The following is a 20,874-nucleotide window of genomic DNA, read 5'->3' as shown; positions in this document are numbered from 1 at the left end:
ATTTTGGTGAGGTTTGATTGGTAATGAATTAATACCTAACATGCAACTCTTAATAAATCTGAGAATAGTGTGTCAGCAAACAAAGAAAAACGGTGATACACTTTCAGACGACTGACTCACTCGGTCACCGTTTCTATTTTCCATTTTTTTTAATGCTTTATTTTTCCCTCTCATCCTGTAGAGTGGACAAAGCTCCATGACACATCTCCTCAGTTCTGTGTGTGTGTGTGTGTGTGTGTGTGTGTGTGTGTGTGTGTGTGTGCGTGTGCTGAAACACTCCTCTGCCATCCTGCAATACAGTCACTGGAAACATAATCAGCGTTTATCACCTGGGCAAAGTTATCAATTTATGAGAGATAAAGTCAGTATGACAGAGATTACATCACAGTCTGGGAAGCTCAGTGCAATTTGAGGTGTGACATGAACACGACGAGCGATCGATGAAGATGAGAACGCAGAGATTTAAAGAAAATATGATGGATGAAGATGTTCCACATGAACAAATGACAGATAAAATAATGAGCCTAAAAACACAAACATAAACACACAGGTGGCCTGTGTCGTGTGGATTTATGAGCATAAACATTAAAAAACACATTTTCATATACATTAATATGATACAAGGGAGATCTGAAACTAATGTTAAAACAAGGAAACACGGTGGAAAATAAGTTTCCCTGCTCAGATGCTTTGTTAGTGTCGGCAAATAAAATACTTTTCTCTTTTAAATCACATGTCGCTTAAAAGTGTGTCTTGTCCTAATTGTGTCAAAAAAATAAAATAAAGTCAAAGATCATGTACACTACAAACACCTACAGAGATTAAAATAACAGGAAGATTTAGAGGGAGAGGGGAAAAATGGGTGAAGGTCATTTGACGTGTCCTGGTGCAGAGTGAGAAATGTTGGTGTCCAGACGCTGCAGAAGACATTTGACTTATCAATATGTTCAGTGTCGATGGAAAAGGCCTCTGGAGACGGTGACAGAGGCGCTGGGGCACAGGAAGTGGGAACTCGCCCACGTTCACAGGCTTGTCTCCTGAAACTCGCACGTGAGGCTTCAGATCTGCCCTGCTTCATGTCTCGTGTTTGGTTCGTCAGAGAAGAAGAATCAAGTGGAAGGGAAAGCAAGAAGAGAGAAAATGCCGCTGGTGCAGATCTAGTGAGACGACAGATCGTAGACGTGAGCTGATGGTGTGTGTGTGAGCTGCAGAAGAAGAAGAAGAAGGAGAATCCAGCGTCATACGACAGAAAGTTGTTTTTTTGTTATAGAATCTTTTTCTCTTTTTTGTTTGTGTGTGTTTGTTCCAGTTCGTCGTGGTCGTTTGTCTGGTCCCGTTCGACGCTGGGAGATGGAGCCTGAGGCAGGCGCCTTGAGGCCGCAGGGGCTCAGATGATGCCGTACTGGGCCAGCTCGTGCAGCTCCAGGTGATTGAAGGCCTCCCAGGGGCAAATGACGGTGATGTCTGCAGAAGAAGAGGACGTGAGACGCGAGAGGTTGGCTCGGGCCAAAGAGACACAACGACACACGATGCACTTTAAGATCTGAAGAGAACTCACCTGTGCCTAAGCCCTCCATTCCAGGGATATCGTCACCAAAGCTGCAAATAAGATAAAAAAAATAGATTACACAACAATGACTTGCCTCAAAAGAGGAAAAGAAAAGGCCGGTGTTGTTGAAGACGTACCCCTGGATTCCCTTCTTCGGAGGCTTGCTCTTGAACTGACGCGTCTGCCTCTGCTTGAACTTGGGGGGCCCCTTGCGCGGCGTGGCGGGGCCCCCGCTGACCCGGGTGGCCGACTTGATCTCAGCCTTGGGCGCCTCCAGATTCATCTCGCTCGGTTGTGGAACCTCGTGTGATGGTGTGCCGGCTCAGATGCGTCGTAGTCGTCTCGATGATACCTTTTGATTTTAAGGCGAAACGAGACAGAAAACCACCAATTCATACTCTGTGTGTATGATATGAAGTTTTAACCGTCACCTCTGTGTGACATTCCAGAACTCAATCCTCTTCAGTCTTAATCCCCGGCTCAAGTTAATAAGCGCTCCCCCCTCCCGCCTTTCCAAAAAACCTAATCTTGTTAGAGCAGGGACGACACGAGAGTGAATGTGCTGAGCTCGCACCGAGCGTCTCAGTGATCAAATCCTCTCATCACCGTCACCGTGGTCGTACTTATGTCAATATGTCTCATGTTGCCACGACAACTTGATAAGATACTGTAGTGTATACTGTCTTTACATCAGAATTTCTCCTTTTAATGTCCAGCGATCTGTATTTTGAAAATGGTTGAATCCTCGATCTTGTAGACAGAGATACAGTTGGTTTTAAAAGTTTAATAATTAAAACGTGTCAGTAGCACTTCATATATTTCTGTCAGATTCTTATAACTCATTCTGTGATCTGATTTTAATCATAATTTCAGACTCTTTTTTTGTTTCACACGGAAAAAAGTTCTTTGTCCAGCTCCTTCCAAAAGTAAATAAAAATAAATATTTCGCCCAGCTATTAGAACTAATCACAACCAAACCACTGACGCCCACAGCTGACTCATAACTGAGGCACAAAGAAGAACAAAAGGTCTGCTCAAGTTAAAAAGATTAATAATTCAATAATCAAGCTTATTCATCTGAGTAAGTACAAGTCTGTTTTTAATGCCACTGCTGTTGGTCACACTAGTTATTTTTTTATCCAGAAGAATTAACATTGTTGTTGTAAAATAATTGTTTGCCATGTTTCTTTCTGCTGCTGGAACCTCGACCTTGCTGTGATGGAATAAATCTCATCTGCTGACATTTCATTTCATATGTGTCATCACGTAGAAACCAGCCAAATAAAAAGTATTTATCCCCTTTTTCCAAAATCAATCATTGTTCAACCTTCAATCTCTTGAGATCTAAATCTCTTTTTCACCTGAGTTCATTATCTTTACTTTAACAGTGATAATATCAACAACCTCGGTTACTACGACTACGTTAAATCCCTAATATTTCAATAACAGCATTGTTGGTCGTCGTGGTACTCACCAGGCTGCTGGGGTGACGGACAGCCAGACGAGCGTGTGTGTGTGTGTGTGTGTGCGCGCAGCGGAGCGCCGGTCTGTTCTATGCTATAGGCTCACTGTGGGGGCCAATGGGGGCGCAGGGCCCCCTCTTATATATGCTGAGCCCTGCAGGAGCTTAGGAGCTCGCCGCCGCCTCCCGGCTCTGACGTCAACACTTCACATGAGACTCTGTAAACATCCAAACTTTCATGATGCATATGCATGATGTCATCATGTCGCTCTGATTTGCAGGATGTCAGGGAGTTTTTTAGGTTGAGAGTTGGTTGTAGATCATGGACGGAAAAAAGATGTGTGATTTTAGAACTGTTAAATAAATATAAAAAATTCACACACAATTACTTTTTGTGGCACATTATAGAGAATTTGGGATGAAACCTCATGAAACTATGAGGATTTAAACTTTGTGTAAACCCTGATGTGGGCCGATGGTAGGACAGCTGGAGATAACACGACCCTGAGTGCGTTGTTATGGATTATGGACGTATAGGAAGCTTCCTGAAAAGTCAGATGGCCCCCACTCCCTCTCCCCGTCCACTCATTCTGTTCTCCGCCCTGCAAACGTCTCAGAGAGTGTGTTCGCTTTAATCTCCTGCAGCGAGACTGACCTCCACACCTGTGACACTCAGAAAACAATCACTTTACTGCTAATCAGGAATTCTTATCAACTAATCCCTCTTCTTTCTTCCTCAAAGGAGCATCCCAATCATTGAGAGGGGCACTCTGATAAAGATTGGGGACTCGCATGAGATGATCATAAAAGTATGGACAAAAGTAATGCATGTGCAGTGGGAGGAGCTTGTTGTTTGACATCATTTGCCTTGAGGGCGTGTCCTAACAGCTGAGGCCGTGAGGGCACGTGCCCGATTATTCCTGCAACATTGAAGAGTAAATGATCTCTCACATTACAGACATGTGTTTACCTACAGACAATATGAACAACGATACGAGAATAAAAACCAATCAACATGAGGTTGAATTGTTGGTTTAAATCAGCTGAATGTCTCAGAGTTATGAAGATAATTCAAATTGGATTTCAATCAGTAACCTGAAGAGTGGAGGTGAGTCTTCATGTGATCAGATGCAGCATTGTGTTGGGACAATATCAAAACACTACAGCTGCAACAGTTAACCGATTAATTGATTAGTAATCGACTACTAAATTAATCAGCAACTATTTCGATAATCGGTTCAAGTAGTATGATTTCAGCTTCTATAATGTGAATATTTTCTGGTTTCTTTGCTCCCCTGTGACAGTTAACTGAATATCTTTGTTGTGTGGACAAAACAAAACATCATCTTGGAGTTTGGGAAACGCGATCAACATTTTTCACCATTTTATGAACCATAAAAAAAAACCGACTAATCGATTAATCAAGAAAATAATCGACAGGTGTAGCGATAATGAAAAAATAGTGAGTTGCTGCCCTAAGTGACACGTTGCAGCCGTGTCGTTGGGCAGTAATCTGTCTGGAGGGGTGTGGTTTTTCCCCCTTCACGTCAGAGTCTCTGGGTACAGTACAGTGTTGTGTCGTCTGTAATCTGCCGCATAACCCAGATCAAAAGAATAACTGTGTGAGTGACAGGCTTCCCGTGTAATCAGGACTTACAGAGTATCACCGACTGAGTCGGGGAGATCAGGGTCAGCGGCGCCTCAGAAACTGTTGATGATGCTGCGTTCACCTGCCGAACCTCAGCTCGCTGGAAGACGTCAGAGCTTTTCTGACGCCTTCCACCAGCGTCACACACCTGAATCCCATTCAGATCGACTGAAACGTTTCTGTTCAGACATTTAAAATGTCAAAAATGTATATTTACACAGATTTTTAACTTGTTTACATGAGAATTTAAGTTGGTACAAACTTTAATTTATCTCTTAAAGGTGGAAAAACCTCTAGACTTTTCCGCTCCCTAGTGGCTGGATCCATGTAGTGCAGTGACACCAAGGGGGGAAATAAAAGAAAGTTTTTAGAAATACTATTTATTCAATAAACAGTTCCTAAAGATATACATTTCAAATAAATTACTTAAATGAAAACACACATAAATACACTTGAGTTCAAATGTTGTGCCTCATGACAATGACAGCTGGATGTTTGTTTGTCCCACAGCTTCTTTCACCTGTCAGCCTTGGGCTCATTTGTATTTTCTTAAATACCGGAGGTGGACGTGAAATACGAGGAGGAACAAAAAGTGACTGGAGTGTGTCAGGAGAAGCGCTCACTACGTTCAGTCTACGTCTTCTTCAGGAGTCGAATCTCCATCTTCAGGTAGGTTTTCAGGTTCTCGTCCAGGACGTTCTCCTCGATGGCGGCGAGCGCCCGGTCGCCTCCGTCGCTGTAGTACGCCAGCAGCTGCTCGGCGTGTTCGATCCACACGCAGTTGTGACAGCCGCTCATGCAGCAGTGTGTGGGAGCCGGCGGCGGGCCGTGGTCGGCGGGCCGAGCGGAGACACTGTGGCCGGGGGCTGGTTCGGAGGAGCAGTCAGCTAGTGTGGGTGGAGGAGGTGGAGGTGGTGCGGCCGCGGAGAGGCAGCGAACCGTCCCGGGACAGTGACAGCAAGGATGTCGAGTGTGCAGCAGGGAGAGGACGCACAGCTGAAAAACAGTAACAAAAAAAAACATGTTATGTTACAGGATTAATCATCAATCACCGGAACCGGATTCAGATCGTCCTTCCTGTCGTCTTCTCCTCTACTCGTCCTTGACCTCAGTGGTAAGTGTCATGAGGTCAAGGAAAGGTGTCCAGGAGGATTCATAGGACTCATGAAGAGAGAATCCGACTCCACTGACACTGAATGACGTGGTCATGTGACGGAGGATGTTGTTGATGTCGTGGTGAAACGACACATTTCTGAAGATGAACTACAAAAACCTCAGCGGCTCCATCAGCATGTTTCAGTGTTTTATGATTCATATGCAACAGTAACTGACATCTAGATCATATTCATACTCTTCTTCTTCAGATTGAATTGTTTACGTTCGTTCATGGCGCGTCACGTCAAATATCGCTGCCACAATGCATTGTGGGTCTATATCTCCTTTCCTCACATAGGAAGCTCCAGTGTGTCCTCTGCTAAAGGAGAGAGGAGAGGCAGCATTGAAGCTCATTTCCTATCTCCTTTAGAGAATCAGAACATCTCTTATCATGGTGCTGAGGAAACACTTCCGGGTCACGTCAAGATTTAGGAAACGTCCTGAGCCAATTTGACACTTCGACCGCAGCCCTCCTTTACATCTTTCCTTGACCTCAGGACGTTTTCCACGGAGGAAAAGAGGTTCGGAAAAGGCGACAGGAAAAGGACTTTCCGAATCCAGCCCCCGCCTCGGACAGACCGCTGATAACACGACAGATTCTGAAACTCGAGGACTCGTCAACGCGCCGGAGGCAGCAGCGGATACAAGTGAGTAAAAGTTCCGGAACCCGAGACGGAAGACACGTGTGGTTCCTGTTGTTTAAAGCGACAGAAGCACATAAGACGGAGGTTCAGCTCAGAGTCAACCCGTCAGTCTCGTCCAGGTGAATGTTTGCTAGGCTAGTAGCTCGTGTAGCGTTAGCTTTACCTTCTGCAGCGACACCGACGACCTCACCGCGCTCACACCCAGACACAGCATCCTCGGACACAGTGCGACTTCCGGTTATATATCTGTTGGAATGGTCAGCAACATTATGTGTGTTATTGTTTCTACGTCATCCAGGGGTTTAAAAACAACCCACAGCTGACGTACAGTACAAGCTGCGTCGCTTCCGGATGTCCGGAACTATGACCTTAGCGTGGATGTCAACACAAGAGCTGATTGGTCCACAGGAAACGGACGCACCAATGGAATGGCGCTCTTTTCTCGGTTTGAACCACTCGAAAGCGCAGAACGGGCTGTGGGCGTGACATTTAGAGACTAGTTGCATTATGGATGTTTGTCCAGCAGGGGGCGATATTATGTGTGTAATTCTAATGTTGAACTGCACTAGAGAGGGGCAGTAAACAGAATACATATATATTTAGATTTAGATTGATAGATAGATAGATAGATAGATAGATAGATCGATAGATGTACGTTATTGATCGCAAACTGGGAAATTTATATATATATGTATTTTGTATTGGTGTCAGCTCCTTGCACGGAACTGTTTGCAGTTGAGAGACTAAATGTGGGCAAACATCATTTCAAGAATCAACACTGGTCCATTGTCCTAGTATTGTATGTGGATAGGTAACAGCGGTTGTTGTTGCTGTTGTTGTAATTTTTGTAGCAACACCTGCGATCACATCTCTATTTTGATATATTACACACATAAAAACTGGTCCTTACATTTTGGACGGATAAATACTAGTCCCGGATTCACAACTCATGTTCCGACTCAAGTCCATCACGACCACAGACAGGGCAAAAAAATAGGAGCATATAAGTGACTCACTGATCCGTGTGTGTGTGTGTGTGTGTGTGTGTTTAGTAGAGTGTACGGAGGAGAGCGAGTCCCCACAGACCTCAGTGTTTGCAGGACACATCCATGGTAACGTGGTGTGGAAACACCAGCAGCTGCCGGTGCCTAGCGTTAGATACCAGGTGTGTGGTGGGGCATGTTGTCTCACCAGAGGCCTTTATCCCGAGGAGAGTGTCTGTCTCTCCCCGAGGAGAAAAACCCCCAGAGCTTTATTCAGACACGTGAAAAAGCCGACCGCACTTTAAAGGGCTGCTGATATCAAAACTCTGGAAGAACAGGTTGATCTGATGTTATAATGAAGAGATTGCGGCTGTGTACACAGGCAGCAGAACAAGCACACGAGTTCAAACAGCCTCAGTGATTCAGACGGTCTTATGATAATGTTTTTTTATTGTTATTATCATAATAGATTCCACTTCACTGAGGTTTGAGGTTTGAGGTGAGGCCTAAATGCAAGAGATGTAGATGTAGATAGATAGATAGATAGATAAATAGATAGATATAGAGATGTAGAGATATATATATATATAGACAGATAGATAGAGATAGATAAATAGATAGTAGAGATAGATAAATAGATAGATATAGAGATGTATATATATTTAGATAGACAGACAGATGGATAGAGATAAAGATATATAGATAGATAGATATAGATATCTATCTATATATATATAGATACAGAGATAGATAGATAGATAGATATAGAGATAGATATAGATATATAGAGACATATAGATAGATAGATATAGAGATGGATAGCTATAGATAGATAGATACATAGATGTAGATACATAGATAGATAGACAGCTAAATATAGACAGATAAAGAGATAGATGGATTGTGTGCAGGTCATCTCAGAGCTTTTAAGTATGTCAGGTTTTTGAACACTGAGGAGGCTGAGGGCTCTGTTTTCTCCACCAGCCTCTTCACACACACACACACACACACACACACACACGCTGCTGGATTAGATTTCTCTCGACACCTTTTCCCTTTTGGAAATCCTGGGGCCCTGCTTCACCTCCGGCAGGCATTTCCTGAGGGGCCCTCTGCTCCGCGGATTTGGGGGAAAAGACAGAAGCTCAGGGGGGAAGGGAGACTATTTTTTGAAATGGAGTTTGAAACATTTCACATGACCCCGGAGGTTCCCAAAGCGATGAGGCTCCGGGGGATTCGCTCTGGCTCCTTGAGGGAATTCCTGAAGGAATTGTAGCGACGACAAGTCATATTTTCAAACTTTGTTCAGTCAACACGAACGGCAAGATGGTGGGAAACTGTTCGGGAATCTGTCGGCTCTACTGAGACTGCGGACGCTGGCGAGTTTGTACCTTCGGTAACAAAAACCCTTCATAGATTGATTCTTACACACACAAACTTCTGGGCGATTCTCGATATGGAACAGTGTTTCGCCCGGCTGCAGGCGTCCTGCAGGATCTGAGGGATTAGCTTCGTCATTGATAATCCTGCTGAAACCCAGGGTGCACAAAAGGGCCTGGCGGTGTTTCCAACAACGTGTTGCACATTCCACAACCGCTGCGTTGTCCCGCTGAATATGGGGGAAAGGATTTCCAGGAACGCAACCCAAACAAAGATAATAATTAAAAAAAAAGAATTTTAGAAATGCAGCGATGTAGAATAACAGAGGAGTTGTTCAAACAGTCCAATCTCTTATCAGATAAGATAATTCTGAAACTGCAGTGCAGCTGCAAACAGTTTTCCCTCGTGTGGCAACTTTATTTCTGACCGACAGCAGCGTCTTTTTCACAAGGGAGCGTCCTCTTTTCCTTTTGTGGATCTGTGAGGATGAGCTCCGAATGTGACAGTCTTGTTTTCTAGCAGGTGAGTAGTTGTGGTGCTCAGGTGTCCGGTCCTCCAGGTTCCTCCAGGTTCCTCCGGTCCAGCTCACAGCAGCAGCTTTGTCCCGAGCGCACAAAGACCACGCTGTTCATTCACGGCAGCGCGAGCGAGCCCCTGACCCCGAAGTGACGAGTCAACAGCCAACACCTCGGTGACCGGCGAGAGTTTTCTTCAGATTTTTGGAAACAAAACAACCAAATGAATGAACGACTGAGTTGTTATCTTCGTTGACACTGTAACACCGTTATGGAGGAAATGGCCGCGTCACAGCTTTGACATCACTGCAAAATATTAATGACGCGAACATTGCGGCTCAGGCGACTCCTCTGACCCGTGAACCGCCGTTGGGGGAGTCGACCCTGAACGCAGCTTCAGGTCGAGCTGCTGCTGCTGGTGAATCATTCGTTAGTTTGCCGGCGAGGTCGCGCGAAGGTCACGCGACGGCTGCGTCAGTGAACGTGAAGACGAAGGGACGTGAATGAACACAGAGCGTTAGAGAAAGCGGCGCTGACCGATCAGTGGTACTTACGCCTGCCGCTGCTCCGGATGTGAAGCTGTTAATGAACAACAGACTCTGGACTCATGAAGTTAGTGAGTCATCTTCACTCATGAAGCACCTTTCACAGACTCCAGTCACAAACTGTTCACAAGGATAACACATGGTCCAGTTCAATACAATTCTATTTTATATTGTATTATGTATATTATCTCAAGGCACTTTACCTAGTGAGGTCGCGACCTCAGCGACCCTGCTACAGGTGAGGGGGGGGGGGGGGGGTGGTTTGCAAACCTGGTTCAGGTCCGGAAACAAACAATCTTCTGTTAATCATCCAATGACAGAACACTAACTATCTTCCCGCATACATTGAAATACACATTAAACACATGCCTATTCTTCTAGTGAGTAACTTATATATATACTTAGTCACATCTGACTACTACTAATACTCTTTTTCGTTTACTCAAGCTAATGTTGTTGCTGGATTTATAATCTCAAATATTCTTTACAGTGTGCGTCTGCAGTTAGTAGTGAAACTGTACCTTCGCTAAATTAATCTCTAGACTGGTCTCGACTCATGACACTGTGTTGTACAGTACGTCCTCTGTGCTGTCATTCACAGATATCAATTTACTTGGCTGCGGTTCGTCTCCGAGCTCGATCGAACGCCGTGTTTGTGTTTGCCTGTTGCTACCCGATTGGACGAATCACTCGGCGTGTCAGGTAGCCGCTCTATCAGCAGGATGCAGGGGCTCCCGGTGAGACGTCTCACACGCTCCTGACGCCGCCGTTCCAGGAAGCTGTGGCACCGTCAATATTCCCCTGAACACACAGCAGCAGCATCGTCATCATCATCATCATCGCATCAGGCCCCACGCTGAGCACACAGGCTGTTCTAAGCAGCTCTGTACTCTACGCTGTTCTGTGAGTTTCCTACAGAAATGCTTGGTGAAAAACTCGTTCTGCTTCTGTTCTGCAGCTGTTTGCTTTTGCCTTTTTGCTCCGTCCTAGTTATTGCGAACCACAAGCTACAAGCAAATCTGTGTGTTTGCAGTTGAAGGTTCTTCCAAGAATCTGTGTGAATGTTCTACTTCACCCTCCCTGAAAGATCCTGAGTCTAAAGCCCTGGTTCCTCTGGGGATGGAGAGAGGAACTCAGGTCTTCAGAAGCTTCCTGCAGCTCGTGAGATGAACCACGAACAGCACAGACAACCAACGTCGTCCACGGAGCATCTCATCCTGAGGATATATATATATATATATATATATATATATATATATATATATATATTAATAAAAGAGCTGCATGTCCTCCTCACCTTCCAAACCTAACGTAACGCACTGGTCCGGTTCCTCCGGTGAGATGAATGGAGGTCGGAGCTTTAACACGTCGACGTGGCCACAGAAGCAGTGAGATGTTTCCACATCACATTGTTTCATGTGTCATTTATCTTCACACGCGTCTTATCTGGCGCCAAGCAGCAGCTGCAGTTTGACAGAATTGAGCTGTTTCATGTGAAAGTGAGAATCAGTGATCGGAGCCCGTGGCCTGGTGTCACCTCCCCCGAGGCCCGGGGGGTTTATCAGGCCACAGCAGCCGGATCACTTATAAATCACAGCGTGGCGCAGAGGAGCCGCAGCAGGAAGACTCGTCAATGAAGACTCGTGAAAAATGAGCACGAGGTCCGAGCGCGCACGAGGGCCGAGCGCGCACGAGGGCCGAGCGCGCACGAGGTCCGAGCGCGCACGAGGGCCGAGCGATCCATGTCAGAGGATTACAAAAGAGTTGGCAATAACTAATAATGTTGTGACCCCTGGAAACTGTCGTGACCGATAACGTCAGTGATTCATCTTTTATAGGAACATGAACACATTCTGCTCATATTCAGGTTCATAACTTTATTTCAGGTCATTACTGTTAAAAGGTTTTCATCACCTAATGTTCAGTAAACACATCGGTTTACTTTTTATCAGGAGACACCCCAAAAAAACATTCGTTCTTTTTAGTTTGCGATCGAAAGGACGATACAAAATGTAATCCTAGGTCGGTCATTGATACAAGTATATGCTATTCTTCTGTATGAATAATAAACTGTCAGGTGGCAGCTGACACTTTAAAAGCTGCGGCAGACAAACAGATGGTGAACGAACAGGAAGCAGGAAGAGAAGAGAAGAGGATGTTGTGTGAACGGACCAGAGCGCAGATGCTGAACAGGCTTTGCAGATAACTGAAACCGTGATCGATCGTTTCCGTCTGTCCTCCGATGACCTCGATGAATTCCGCCCTCCGATCGATCCGTCTGTTTGCAGGAGTTGATGAAACAGGGTTGAATTTGTCTCTGTCGCACGACAGCGGACCTTCGACTGGAAACCAAACAGCTGCGAGGAGCTCGTCGTTTGTTTCACCGTACGTCCGCGTGGTAACTGGTCTTTCTGTCTTCACCTCCGAGCAATTTACTTTAGAAAACACACAATGACACACGACACATCACGAGTGAATCTTTATTTGCTCTATGTTAAAAAACAGAGTGGCTGTGGTCTGGTGATGTCGGACCATGTCAGTGCATCGGTACAAAGGCGTCACAGACATTTCACAACACTCATCTATTCTCGTGATTGGTAGAAATAAGATGAAATAATTAAATGGCACACTGCGGTGCTATAAATATTATTAAATATACATACTTTGTACAATTCTTCCATGCAGCGTAGAAGCATTGACACATTTACACCAATTCCAAACCAGCTCAATGTTACGTGTGAACTTAGTGGTTATTGATAAAAACAAAATATTAATTGACTCCTATAATTGAACTTTTTTAATATACGTGAATTCAATCCTTTTGATAGTGTGTGTGTGTGTGTGTGTGTGTGTGTGTGTCTGTGTGTGTGTGTGTGTGTGTGTGTGAGCCTAACACTCCCTCGACATGTAGCTAAACTCCTCTCTTCCATCGCGTTGTGCTCCGTCAGCACCGTCACTCGTCCTCTGTGTCACAGTTTTCTCTCGGCGAATGGCAAACCGTTGCAAAAAAAAAAAAAAAAAAAAAGAGTCTTTGTTCCGCAGCAAAGCCGTGGCTTCGTCTCGTCTGATACCCAGTGGCACACGGCGGCATCAGTCAATAGGAGGTTTGGCTGTTGTCCACAGCGGTCGTGACCCGGTGTTGGCTCCGGGGTTCCTCTCAGAACCAACTCAGGGAACCAGAAATCAGCAAAGCGTACAGTCGGCGAGCGCAAGACGAAGAAGACGTGACCTGAAATTCGCTTGAGGAGGGGGTTAGGGGCCAGAGCGCGTTCACCACTGGGACGTCCTGTGCAGAGCGTTCCCCTGCAGAAGAAGAGAGAGACGTGTTGATCCATGCGTCCAAACGTTAGAACAGCGTGACGCGCTCACAACAATCAGAAGCTTTGTATTGAGCCGAACTTTGGCAAAAATATGATCAGTTAAAAAGTTATCGATTTCCAGGAGGGCGGAATTTTGTTTTGTTTATGGCGGCAACAAAGCTAATAGGTCGTCTCCATGGGAATCCAACAAATGCAAAGGTTTTAGGAAATATCCTTAAAAAATAAAAGCTGTACATTATATAGGCCGACATTAGATTATACTATGGATCAATGTTATAGTTGTGAACATACAGTACGAGCACATGGATGGACAGTGGGGAGGTCAATCATGCTGCAATAAAACATTTCATTTGTTTTCATACATGAATCCATAACTGCTGTGAATCCAAAATGGACTGTTTAGTGCGAAAGATTTAAAAGATAAAGGTTAAGTACACAAAGTGGGAAAAGCGATGAAGTACTGTAACTTAAAAATGAGACGAATCATGTCAAATCAGAACCGGTCCACCGTATTGAACAGACGGAGTAAAAGACTCAAGGTCTTGAGAGAGTGAGCTCCACAAAGTAAGAAGAAGAAAGGAAAAGTCCAGACAAAGGAGCGATTCATAGTCAGCCTGCAGACGAAGTTGCCATGGATACAGGTGGACAGGTACAGAGGCAGCGGGACAGAGAAGCGTCTGAAGGTAACAAAGTGATCGGCGGGTCAAGGCGGGCGGCGGCGGTGCGACCTACGCTATTTCCGTTTGTCTGAGGGAATGCGGCGTTCCCGGTCCTGCTGTGTGTGGACGGGGTGCTGCTCCCGCTGTCGGCCGCAGAGTTGGCGGACGCTCTGGGAATGACCAGGTCACGGTGGGATGGGTCGGGGGCCGGCTGCTGCGTGGAGGCACAACACGCGGCGGGACAGAAACACCCGAGGTACAAGGGAGGGAGCGAGAGTCTGAGTCATACTGAACAATCTTAAAGACGTCCGCTTACAGGTTTACTGATGGTTCCAGCAATAAACCAGAACAGTGTCCAGGAAGAAAGTTCACCTTTAGTATTTTATATCTGAATTATTAATCTGGTTATGACAAGTAACTGAAGTTATAAATAAATAAACACAATTGAAAGATTTGGTTAAGATCTGTGATCAGCTGTTGTTTGAACAGAAGCCAGAAATACTGCAGTTTTTTAGTTTGGCAACTGAATTATTCAACGTTAATATTTAATGTGGGTTCATTTTCATAAGCTGCAGCTACGACCTGAAACCAAGATGAGCAGGAGCAGAAGTTATGAAACGTTCCTGAGTTTAAACTGCTGCGATCAGACGAGTCTCCAGTTATCAAATGATCTGAATATATCAAACCTTCTTAATTAACTACAAAGAATAACTTTTTTTAAGACATATACTTGTATATTGTTTCATGTTAATTAAATCCACTCCTCCTTCTGCATACCTGGATTGTTTGCTGATATCCGACACTGCTGAACATGAGATGTTTAAGAGGAAACATTTCAGTTTAGAATTTCATTCATTTTCTTGTTTTGGAACAAATTGCGCTTTTGATCTAATTTACAAGCCTCAAAAAACTGCAACTGTTTGTTATTGTCAAAGGTCGTTGATTTGAGTATGAATTTGCCTACCGCACAGGCTACGCGTGTGGCGTTATATATCCAAATGTGCGCCACTGCGATAAGAAACCACGAGCGTATATACTCACGTTTCCTAAGGCTTTGGTGATGAGCGCGAGTTCAGTGGGCTGGTAGACGGAGCTGCGCGTCTGTCCGGTGTAGCCGCTGTACGGAGACACATGCTTGGTCCCTGCAACGAACACACACACACACACACACACACACACACACAACAAAGGCCGATATATTGTCACCTATAGCAACCATCAGACACAACACTAAATCACAGCATCATCATCATATCTCTCCTCATCCTCACCACATCCACCCAGCAGGGACGGATGTAATGAGACGATGTCGTCACACTTTGAGGCCTCACGTCAAATCATTTTTCCCCCCCTCGGATGAAACTGTTGCCGCACCTCTGTCGCCACGGAGACACAAGGTGCAGAACAAGGTGCGTTGTTTCCGGAGGGAGGGAGCGGGGGAGTGTTTGGTACGTGATGCAGTGATGAGGCGAAACATTTCAGATTCTGGACACTCATTAACTCAGGGAGTGATTCAGACACGAGCACGTTCCCAGAGTTCCAGGTTTCGGGCTGGGAATCTATTAAGGATTAATAATCAGTAAAACAAATAGTTCATTTATTAAGTTTTTAGTTTGGGTAAAAAAAAAAAACTGTCAGAAAACTGTCCATTGTCTTGTGTGTGTTTTCTACCTGCAGGCAGCAGGTAAAGTTAACAGGTAAAGTTAACAGGTTAAGTGAACAGGTTAAGTGAACAGGTAAAGTTAACAGGTAAAGTTTCACGTTGGTGCGACAGGTACAGAAAGTACTCAGGTAAAGTAAACCTAATCAAATCTCAAAAGCAGGAAAGGCAAAATGCCAGAAACTAAAACAGAAAAAGAGTCTCGTTATAGACTCTTGAGATAATGTTACTGAGCAGCAACGCCGTTCTTCATTGTTCCTAAAAATGTGACTTACAAGATTTTAAACTCATGTTGCTGTTAAAACCTGAATCTGCAAATGAATTCCCTAGTTGGCTTGACAAAGTCGAGGCCCCGCCTCCACACCACGTGACCCGGGCTGACGGAACTCTGTAACCTGATTTTAGCGGCCACACAACAGCAACACTCGCCGCAGACTGTGAGACTTTTGTGTTTTTATTACTGCGGCATCAGATCCTGTTCGCCTCAGGACCTGAACGGCAGGGTATCAGATTCTGTGGTGTCATCGCCCACGTAGACGCAAAAACAAACCTTTTGAGGACATCTTGTGTTTTGGTCTCTTCTGATATTTCAGTCGGGGGGGGGTTTGAAACTGTTACATCATCGCTCGTCTGCACGAGGTCGCTGTGCATTTTCTCTGACACTGAAATACAAACAGTCCAGTGTGGAGACACAAAGGACACGATGTACGGTTCAATGTTGACAAACCGTGTGACTAAAGTCGCCGCTAGATGTTTAAATTGTCTTTTTAGTGAACTTCTAGTTTGACTGCGCGTGATATGTAGTCACGCAGGTCGGTGTGTGACTAATGTGTAACTAATGCAAAGTGAGTGTAGCCAAGTTATTACCTGACAAACAAATGTTTACATACAGTCAAACAGGAACATGTTTGTTCAGTGAGCAGTGGGAGATGAGAAGAGCTTCCCGAACGATCAGCAGCTTCACAGTAAAGCGATGACCATCGGTGCGGCCAAATCATGGTACCAAAAAGAAATGGCATTGACCAACTGTCTTGGTTGTGTTGGCATTACAACAAACATGGGTTTTATGTGATTGTTGTGAAAATAACACATCCTACTTGTAGGTTCCCCACATATTTGTGTATCAAACTCCAACCTGAAGGCTTGAAAGCTCTAAGAAGGTTGTGACTTACACTTTTACAGAGGACAGAATCTGAGCTCACGTCAGATACAATGACGGCACGTAAAGAATCAAAACATCCATAGAACCAACATTTTTTGGTTTGATTTAGAAAATTGATTTAATGCTTGTTGAGTTTGGGGTCTCCTATTTCACAGATCCACTTTGGAATCTGTTCCAGAATTGCAAGACTTCTTCTCAAGGTCATCACCAGAAGCCCTTGTGGCTGACTACAGCTGTCGTCCTCGGTGAAGGAGTTAGGGTCCGTCTGATTTCCCCCCACTTGGCCCGACCCCTCCATTTTGGGAGTTCCCGTGTAGGGTAGGGTGTCCCATTTTGAAGATCAAGGGGTAGGTGGTTATCGACCCCTTCAAACAACTTCGAACACCCCTTCATACGTAGAGTGGTCAGAAGCTGACTTCAGGTGGAGTGGATGAGCGGAGGGGTCGGGCCAAGTGGGGGGGAAATAGGACGGACCCAAAGTCTACGAACCCTTCAGAGTAACTTTTTAGGCCTTCAAGTGGTGTGAGTTTTAAAATCTAAACTGAAGAGCTCTGTTTCCCTTTAGCACGGAGATGTTTAACTGAAGAGGTTAAAACGTACAAACGAACCCATGACACATGAGACCCAGTGAGAGAGAAGTCAAAGACTAGATACCTTGGTTGGGCTCGTCCATAGAGAACGCCTTGTTCTCCATGAACATGCTCTGGACGCTCTGCTCCTTCAGGATGGTTTCGTAGCCGGCTCCTTGGTTTGGGTACAGATCGTCTCCAAGGCTTTGCTGTCCTTCATCCTCACCAGTCAAACAGCAGATCTCAGGGATGGTGTAGATGATGAGGAACACCCAGGCGTTTGCCACCAAGGCGATGGCCAAGGTGGGGTCGTCCCACGTGGGCCCCCCGTGCCTCTCGTTGCCGTAGACATACATGACGATCCACGCCACCCAAATCCCCACGGAGAACAGGCTGGTCAGGAGGATGCAGGCGCCTACCCCCTTCCACTGCTTGTGTTTGCCGGCCATGATGGCCAGACTGGCCACCACCACAGCCAGGATCAGGGTCATCACGTAGATCAGCGCCATGACAAAGTCCTGGTTGGCGATGTTGCAAGGCGTCGCTGTGGCTCTGCCCGCTTCGGCGGTGACATTGAGTGGCAGCAGCGGGTTGCGCACCACTGTGATGATCAGCCACTCTGTGTTGATGACCACCTCCACCAGCCAAAGCCCCACTGCCCCCAGACATAAAGGCCAAGCCCGCGGGCCGCTGTCCCGCCTGGCGAGGATGTTCACCCTCACACACTGCATCAGCAGGCAGGCGAAGCAGCCGGCGAACAGCACGCCGAACAGGAACCTTCGAGAGGCGCAGGTGGAGAAGTCCTTCCCCACGATGAAGGCGAAGGTCAGGCCGAAGAGGCCGGCGGTGCAGACCAGGAAGCCGGCGTGGAGGGCCACGGAGCTCTTGCGGTTCTTGTCTTTCGTGAAGGGCAAGCTGGCCAGCAGCGAGATGAAGAGCACGAAGGAGAAGACGCCGCCAGCAGCCGCGAAGGCCTCCAGCACGATGCCCCACACGGCGCTGAGGTCACACAGGTTGTAATAGAGGGAGTCCACGTTGGGGCCGCAGCCTTGAGGCGTGATGTTGGACGCCATGACAGGTGACCGGGTGAAGTTGCTCCGGGAGCCGAACACGACCTGTTCAGACGGACAAACAGGGAGAGACTGAGAAAGAGCTGATGTGGACCGACCACAACCAAAACTCTAAATGCGTCAGCAACGCAGGATTAGGGAAAATATCGTCCACACCCCGTCGAGCAAATATCACACTTGTGTGAGTCAAAAGACTGAACACACAGAACCACGTGGTGCTCAAAACAAAAACCTTTGTGTCTCATGATGTTTACTCAGAGAATATGTCATGAAGTGACTTCAGCTACTGTATTCAGAGCTGGTGGGAACGACGACGCTGCATCCGAGGACTCGGACGCCTCCAAAAACCTCAGAGGAATGTCAAACTCTGGACTCGGACGTTAATCATTCACAGGATCTGTGGACAAATATTGACCCTGTACATCGCGCCCGAGTCCGCGAGGTGAAAGTGCATCCAACCTGGAGCTGCCGCGGGTGAAGCCTGTGGATGGACATAATGTACATAACCCCCAAAAAAGTGGAAACACCAGCAAGTCTCGTCTTTCTGCTGCGTCTCTTCGTCCCAGTCAGATCCAGTTACACTCACGTCTGCACCAAACAGATTGTTCAAACTCCTGATGTCCAGATCAGGTCGATCCCTTCGATGCTCTGGTCACTTTTGGCTATTAACTGAAGGTGTGTGTGTGTGTGTGTGTGTGTGTGTGTGTGTGTGTGTGTGTGTGTGTGTGTGTGTGTGTGTGTGTGTGTGTGTGTGTGTGTGTGTGTGTGTGTGTGTGTGTGTGTGTGTGTGTGTGTGTGTGCTTTAGTAAACTAAAAACAAACTTCCTCATACGTCTGTTTTCCTTCTCGGGTGTGACTTGGGATCGGACCCAGTCTTGAAGGTGCTGCAGTTTTCAGGCCCGTTAAACTGAGAAACACAAGTCTCACAGATTCACATTCCAGCACGAAGCAAAGAAAATTGAGCGCCAGTTTGACTATTCAAACATCTCACATATGCGATGACTCAGCAGGTTCATGGTGAACAACCTGGACATGAAGATTAGAACCAAGGACTCAGCTGGTGACAGCGTCTGTGGGAAAACTGATAAAAACATTTAAAAAAAGAATTGTCTTCGAACAAAGAGAGATAAATTAATGTTCATGGACAGTGAAACGTCTTGACAAATGACAGAACGTAGATATTTATCAGTTTGCAGGGGGGAAGGTCCTGACCTTCATCTTCTCACACGGCTTTTTAAAAAAGCTTCTACATTCAGAAGACAAGTGAAAGTTTGGACCAGATCCACTGATGAAGATCATGTGACGTGTGACCTGGAATTATGTTACTTTTTCTCTCTTTAATATCATCATGAATTAGAAAGAAAACTTCGGGTTTTGGATTCACAAAAAATACGTCGGGAAAATAATCCATAATCTATAAAATGAAAAAAAATGACAACACACTGTAAATCCAACTCGTCAGAGACCAACACATCGTACGGAGCAGGAGGATTGAACACAAACACACTCTTAAGAATCCAATCTGTAACTTTTAGTTATTAAATTCACTGTATAACACAATAAACTGCTAAAAAAGTAAAAAATCAATAATAATATGGGTCTTTAGGGGGCTTTTTTTCTGTCTTGTTAAAAATCTAGTTTCAATAAAAGGCATATTTCCTAAATCTATTTGTGTGGAATCTACTGACCGCAAACAAACACGACATACAAACAAATATATGTATATGTATATATATATGTATATGAATATATATATACTGTGAATCGTGTTCATTTATCGGTTCAATCGGTTCATTTAAACAGTCAATAACATTTTAATTCTCATTTCTTTAGCTCCGTGTCAACAAACACACACACACACACACACACACACAGGTACAGGATCTATTCTGTACATCCGCAGGCTCAGGATCATTTCACATTCACCTCAGTAAACTATATCATTATAACTGTTTGTTTCTCTACATTATACATTATACATTATGGGTAAACAGAGATGAACTCTTCTTTACATCCTGAGACAGAGTCAACACATGGACGTGACACGTCACCTCAACACACAGAAGAACACATGTAAATATGAATATTGATAACACCCTGTTGTTAGAGAAGAGTGGTGCGTTCACGTACCTGATGTTCTCTTCACCTCTGTCAGGTCTTCTTCCTCCTCCTCCTCCTCCTCTTCTTCACCTGCTGCAGCCGGTGACGACGAATCACCGAGTGGAGAGAAGAAGAAGAAGAACACAGAGTGAAAAAGTTTCTAATCTCATAGAGAAAAGAGTTGATGAGACCGATTCTTCAGATCAGATCAACCGGATTCAAGTGAAGATGAAAAAAGAAAATGAGAGAATCATGAATCCGTTCAACGAGCGTTTCCTCTCTCTCTCCCTCTCTCTCTCTCTGTCACACACACACACACACACACACACACACACACACTGACCTGTTCCTCCTCCTCTTCTTCTTTCTGTCTGTCTGACTCTGAAACTGCTCCCTCGCTCCTCTCAGGTCTCACTCTTCACTTTTTAAAAAAATCCTGAACATGAATCTCAT

The 20,874-nt window shown here is 45.4% G+C and overlaps 3 protein-coding genes across 5 annotated transcripts; all 3 read right to left on the bottom strand.

The window, feature by feature from the left end:
• Positions 1–45: 45 nt before the first annotated feature.
• Positions 46–3,154, bottom strand: pde6gb (phosphodiesterase 6G, cGMP-specific, rod, gamma, paralog b). The gene is made up of 4 exons (XM_035612198.2): positions 3,024–3,154; positions 1,687–1,901; positions 1,559–1,599; positions 46–1,464 (listed from the first exon to the last, which is right to left on the bottom strand). The coding sequence occupies exons 2-4, from the start codon at positions 1,830–1,832 to the stop codon at positions 1,388–1,390; spliced, it is 264 nt and encodes an 87-aa protein (XP_035468091.1). The 5' UTR covers positions 1,833–1,901; positions 3,024–3,154; the 3' UTR covers positions 46–1,387.
• A 1,865-nt stretch (positions 3,155–5,019) lies between these two features.
• Positions 5,020–6,834, bottom strand: oxld1 (oxidoreductase-like domain containing 1). Its single transcript, XM_035612197.2, has 2 exons — positions 6,622–6,834; positions 5,020–5,655 (listed from the first exon to the last, which is right to left on the bottom strand). Exons 1-2 carry the CDS (start codon positions 6,670–6,672, stop codon positions 5,293–5,295), a joined length of 414 nt encoding a protein of 137 aa, XP_035468090.1. The 5' UTR covers positions 6,673–6,834; the 3' UTR covers positions 5,020–5,292.
• A 5,513-nt stretch (positions 6,835–12,347) lies between these two features.
• On the bottom strand, positions 12,348–20,822 carry gprc5c (G protein-coupled receptor, class C, group 5, member C). 3 transcript variants are annotated; one of them, XM_035612167.2, is made up of 6 exons: positions 20,765–20,822; positions 20,452–20,514; positions 17,337–18,366; positions 14,902–15,002; positions 13,934–14,074; positions 12,348–13,184 (listed from the first exon to the last, which is right to left on the bottom strand). In XM_035612167.2, exons 3-6 carry the CDS (start codon positions 18,322–18,324, stop codon positions 13,152–13,154), a joined length of 1,263 nt encoding a protein of 420 aa, XP_035468060.1. In that variant the 5' UTR covers positions 18,325–18,366; positions 20,452–20,514; positions 20,765–20,822; the 3' UTR covers positions 12,348–13,151. The 3 variants fall into 3 exon arrangements, with proteins under 3 accessions (XP_035468060.1, XP_047183768.1, XP_035468061.1); XM_047327812.1 differs by lacking the exon at positions 20,765–20,822 and having other exon boundaries at positions 20,452–20,744; XM_035612168.2 differs by lacking the exon at positions 20,765–20,822 and having other exon boundaries at positions 13,934–14,071; positions 20,452–20,743.
• Positions 20,823–20,874: the final 52 nt, after the last annotated feature.

The sequence above is a fragment of the Scophthalmus maximus genome, chromosome 16 (genome assembly GCF_022379125.1).
Source record: "Scophthalmus maximus strain ysfricsl-2021 chromosome 16, ASM2237912v1, whole genome shotgun sequence".
NCBI lineage: Eukaryota > Metazoa > Chordata > Actinopteri > Pleuronectiformes > Scophthalmidae > Scophthalmus > Scophthalmus maximus.
Note: the sequence above shows the minus strand (reverse complement) of the source record. Positions and strands in the feature narration are given on the sequence as shown.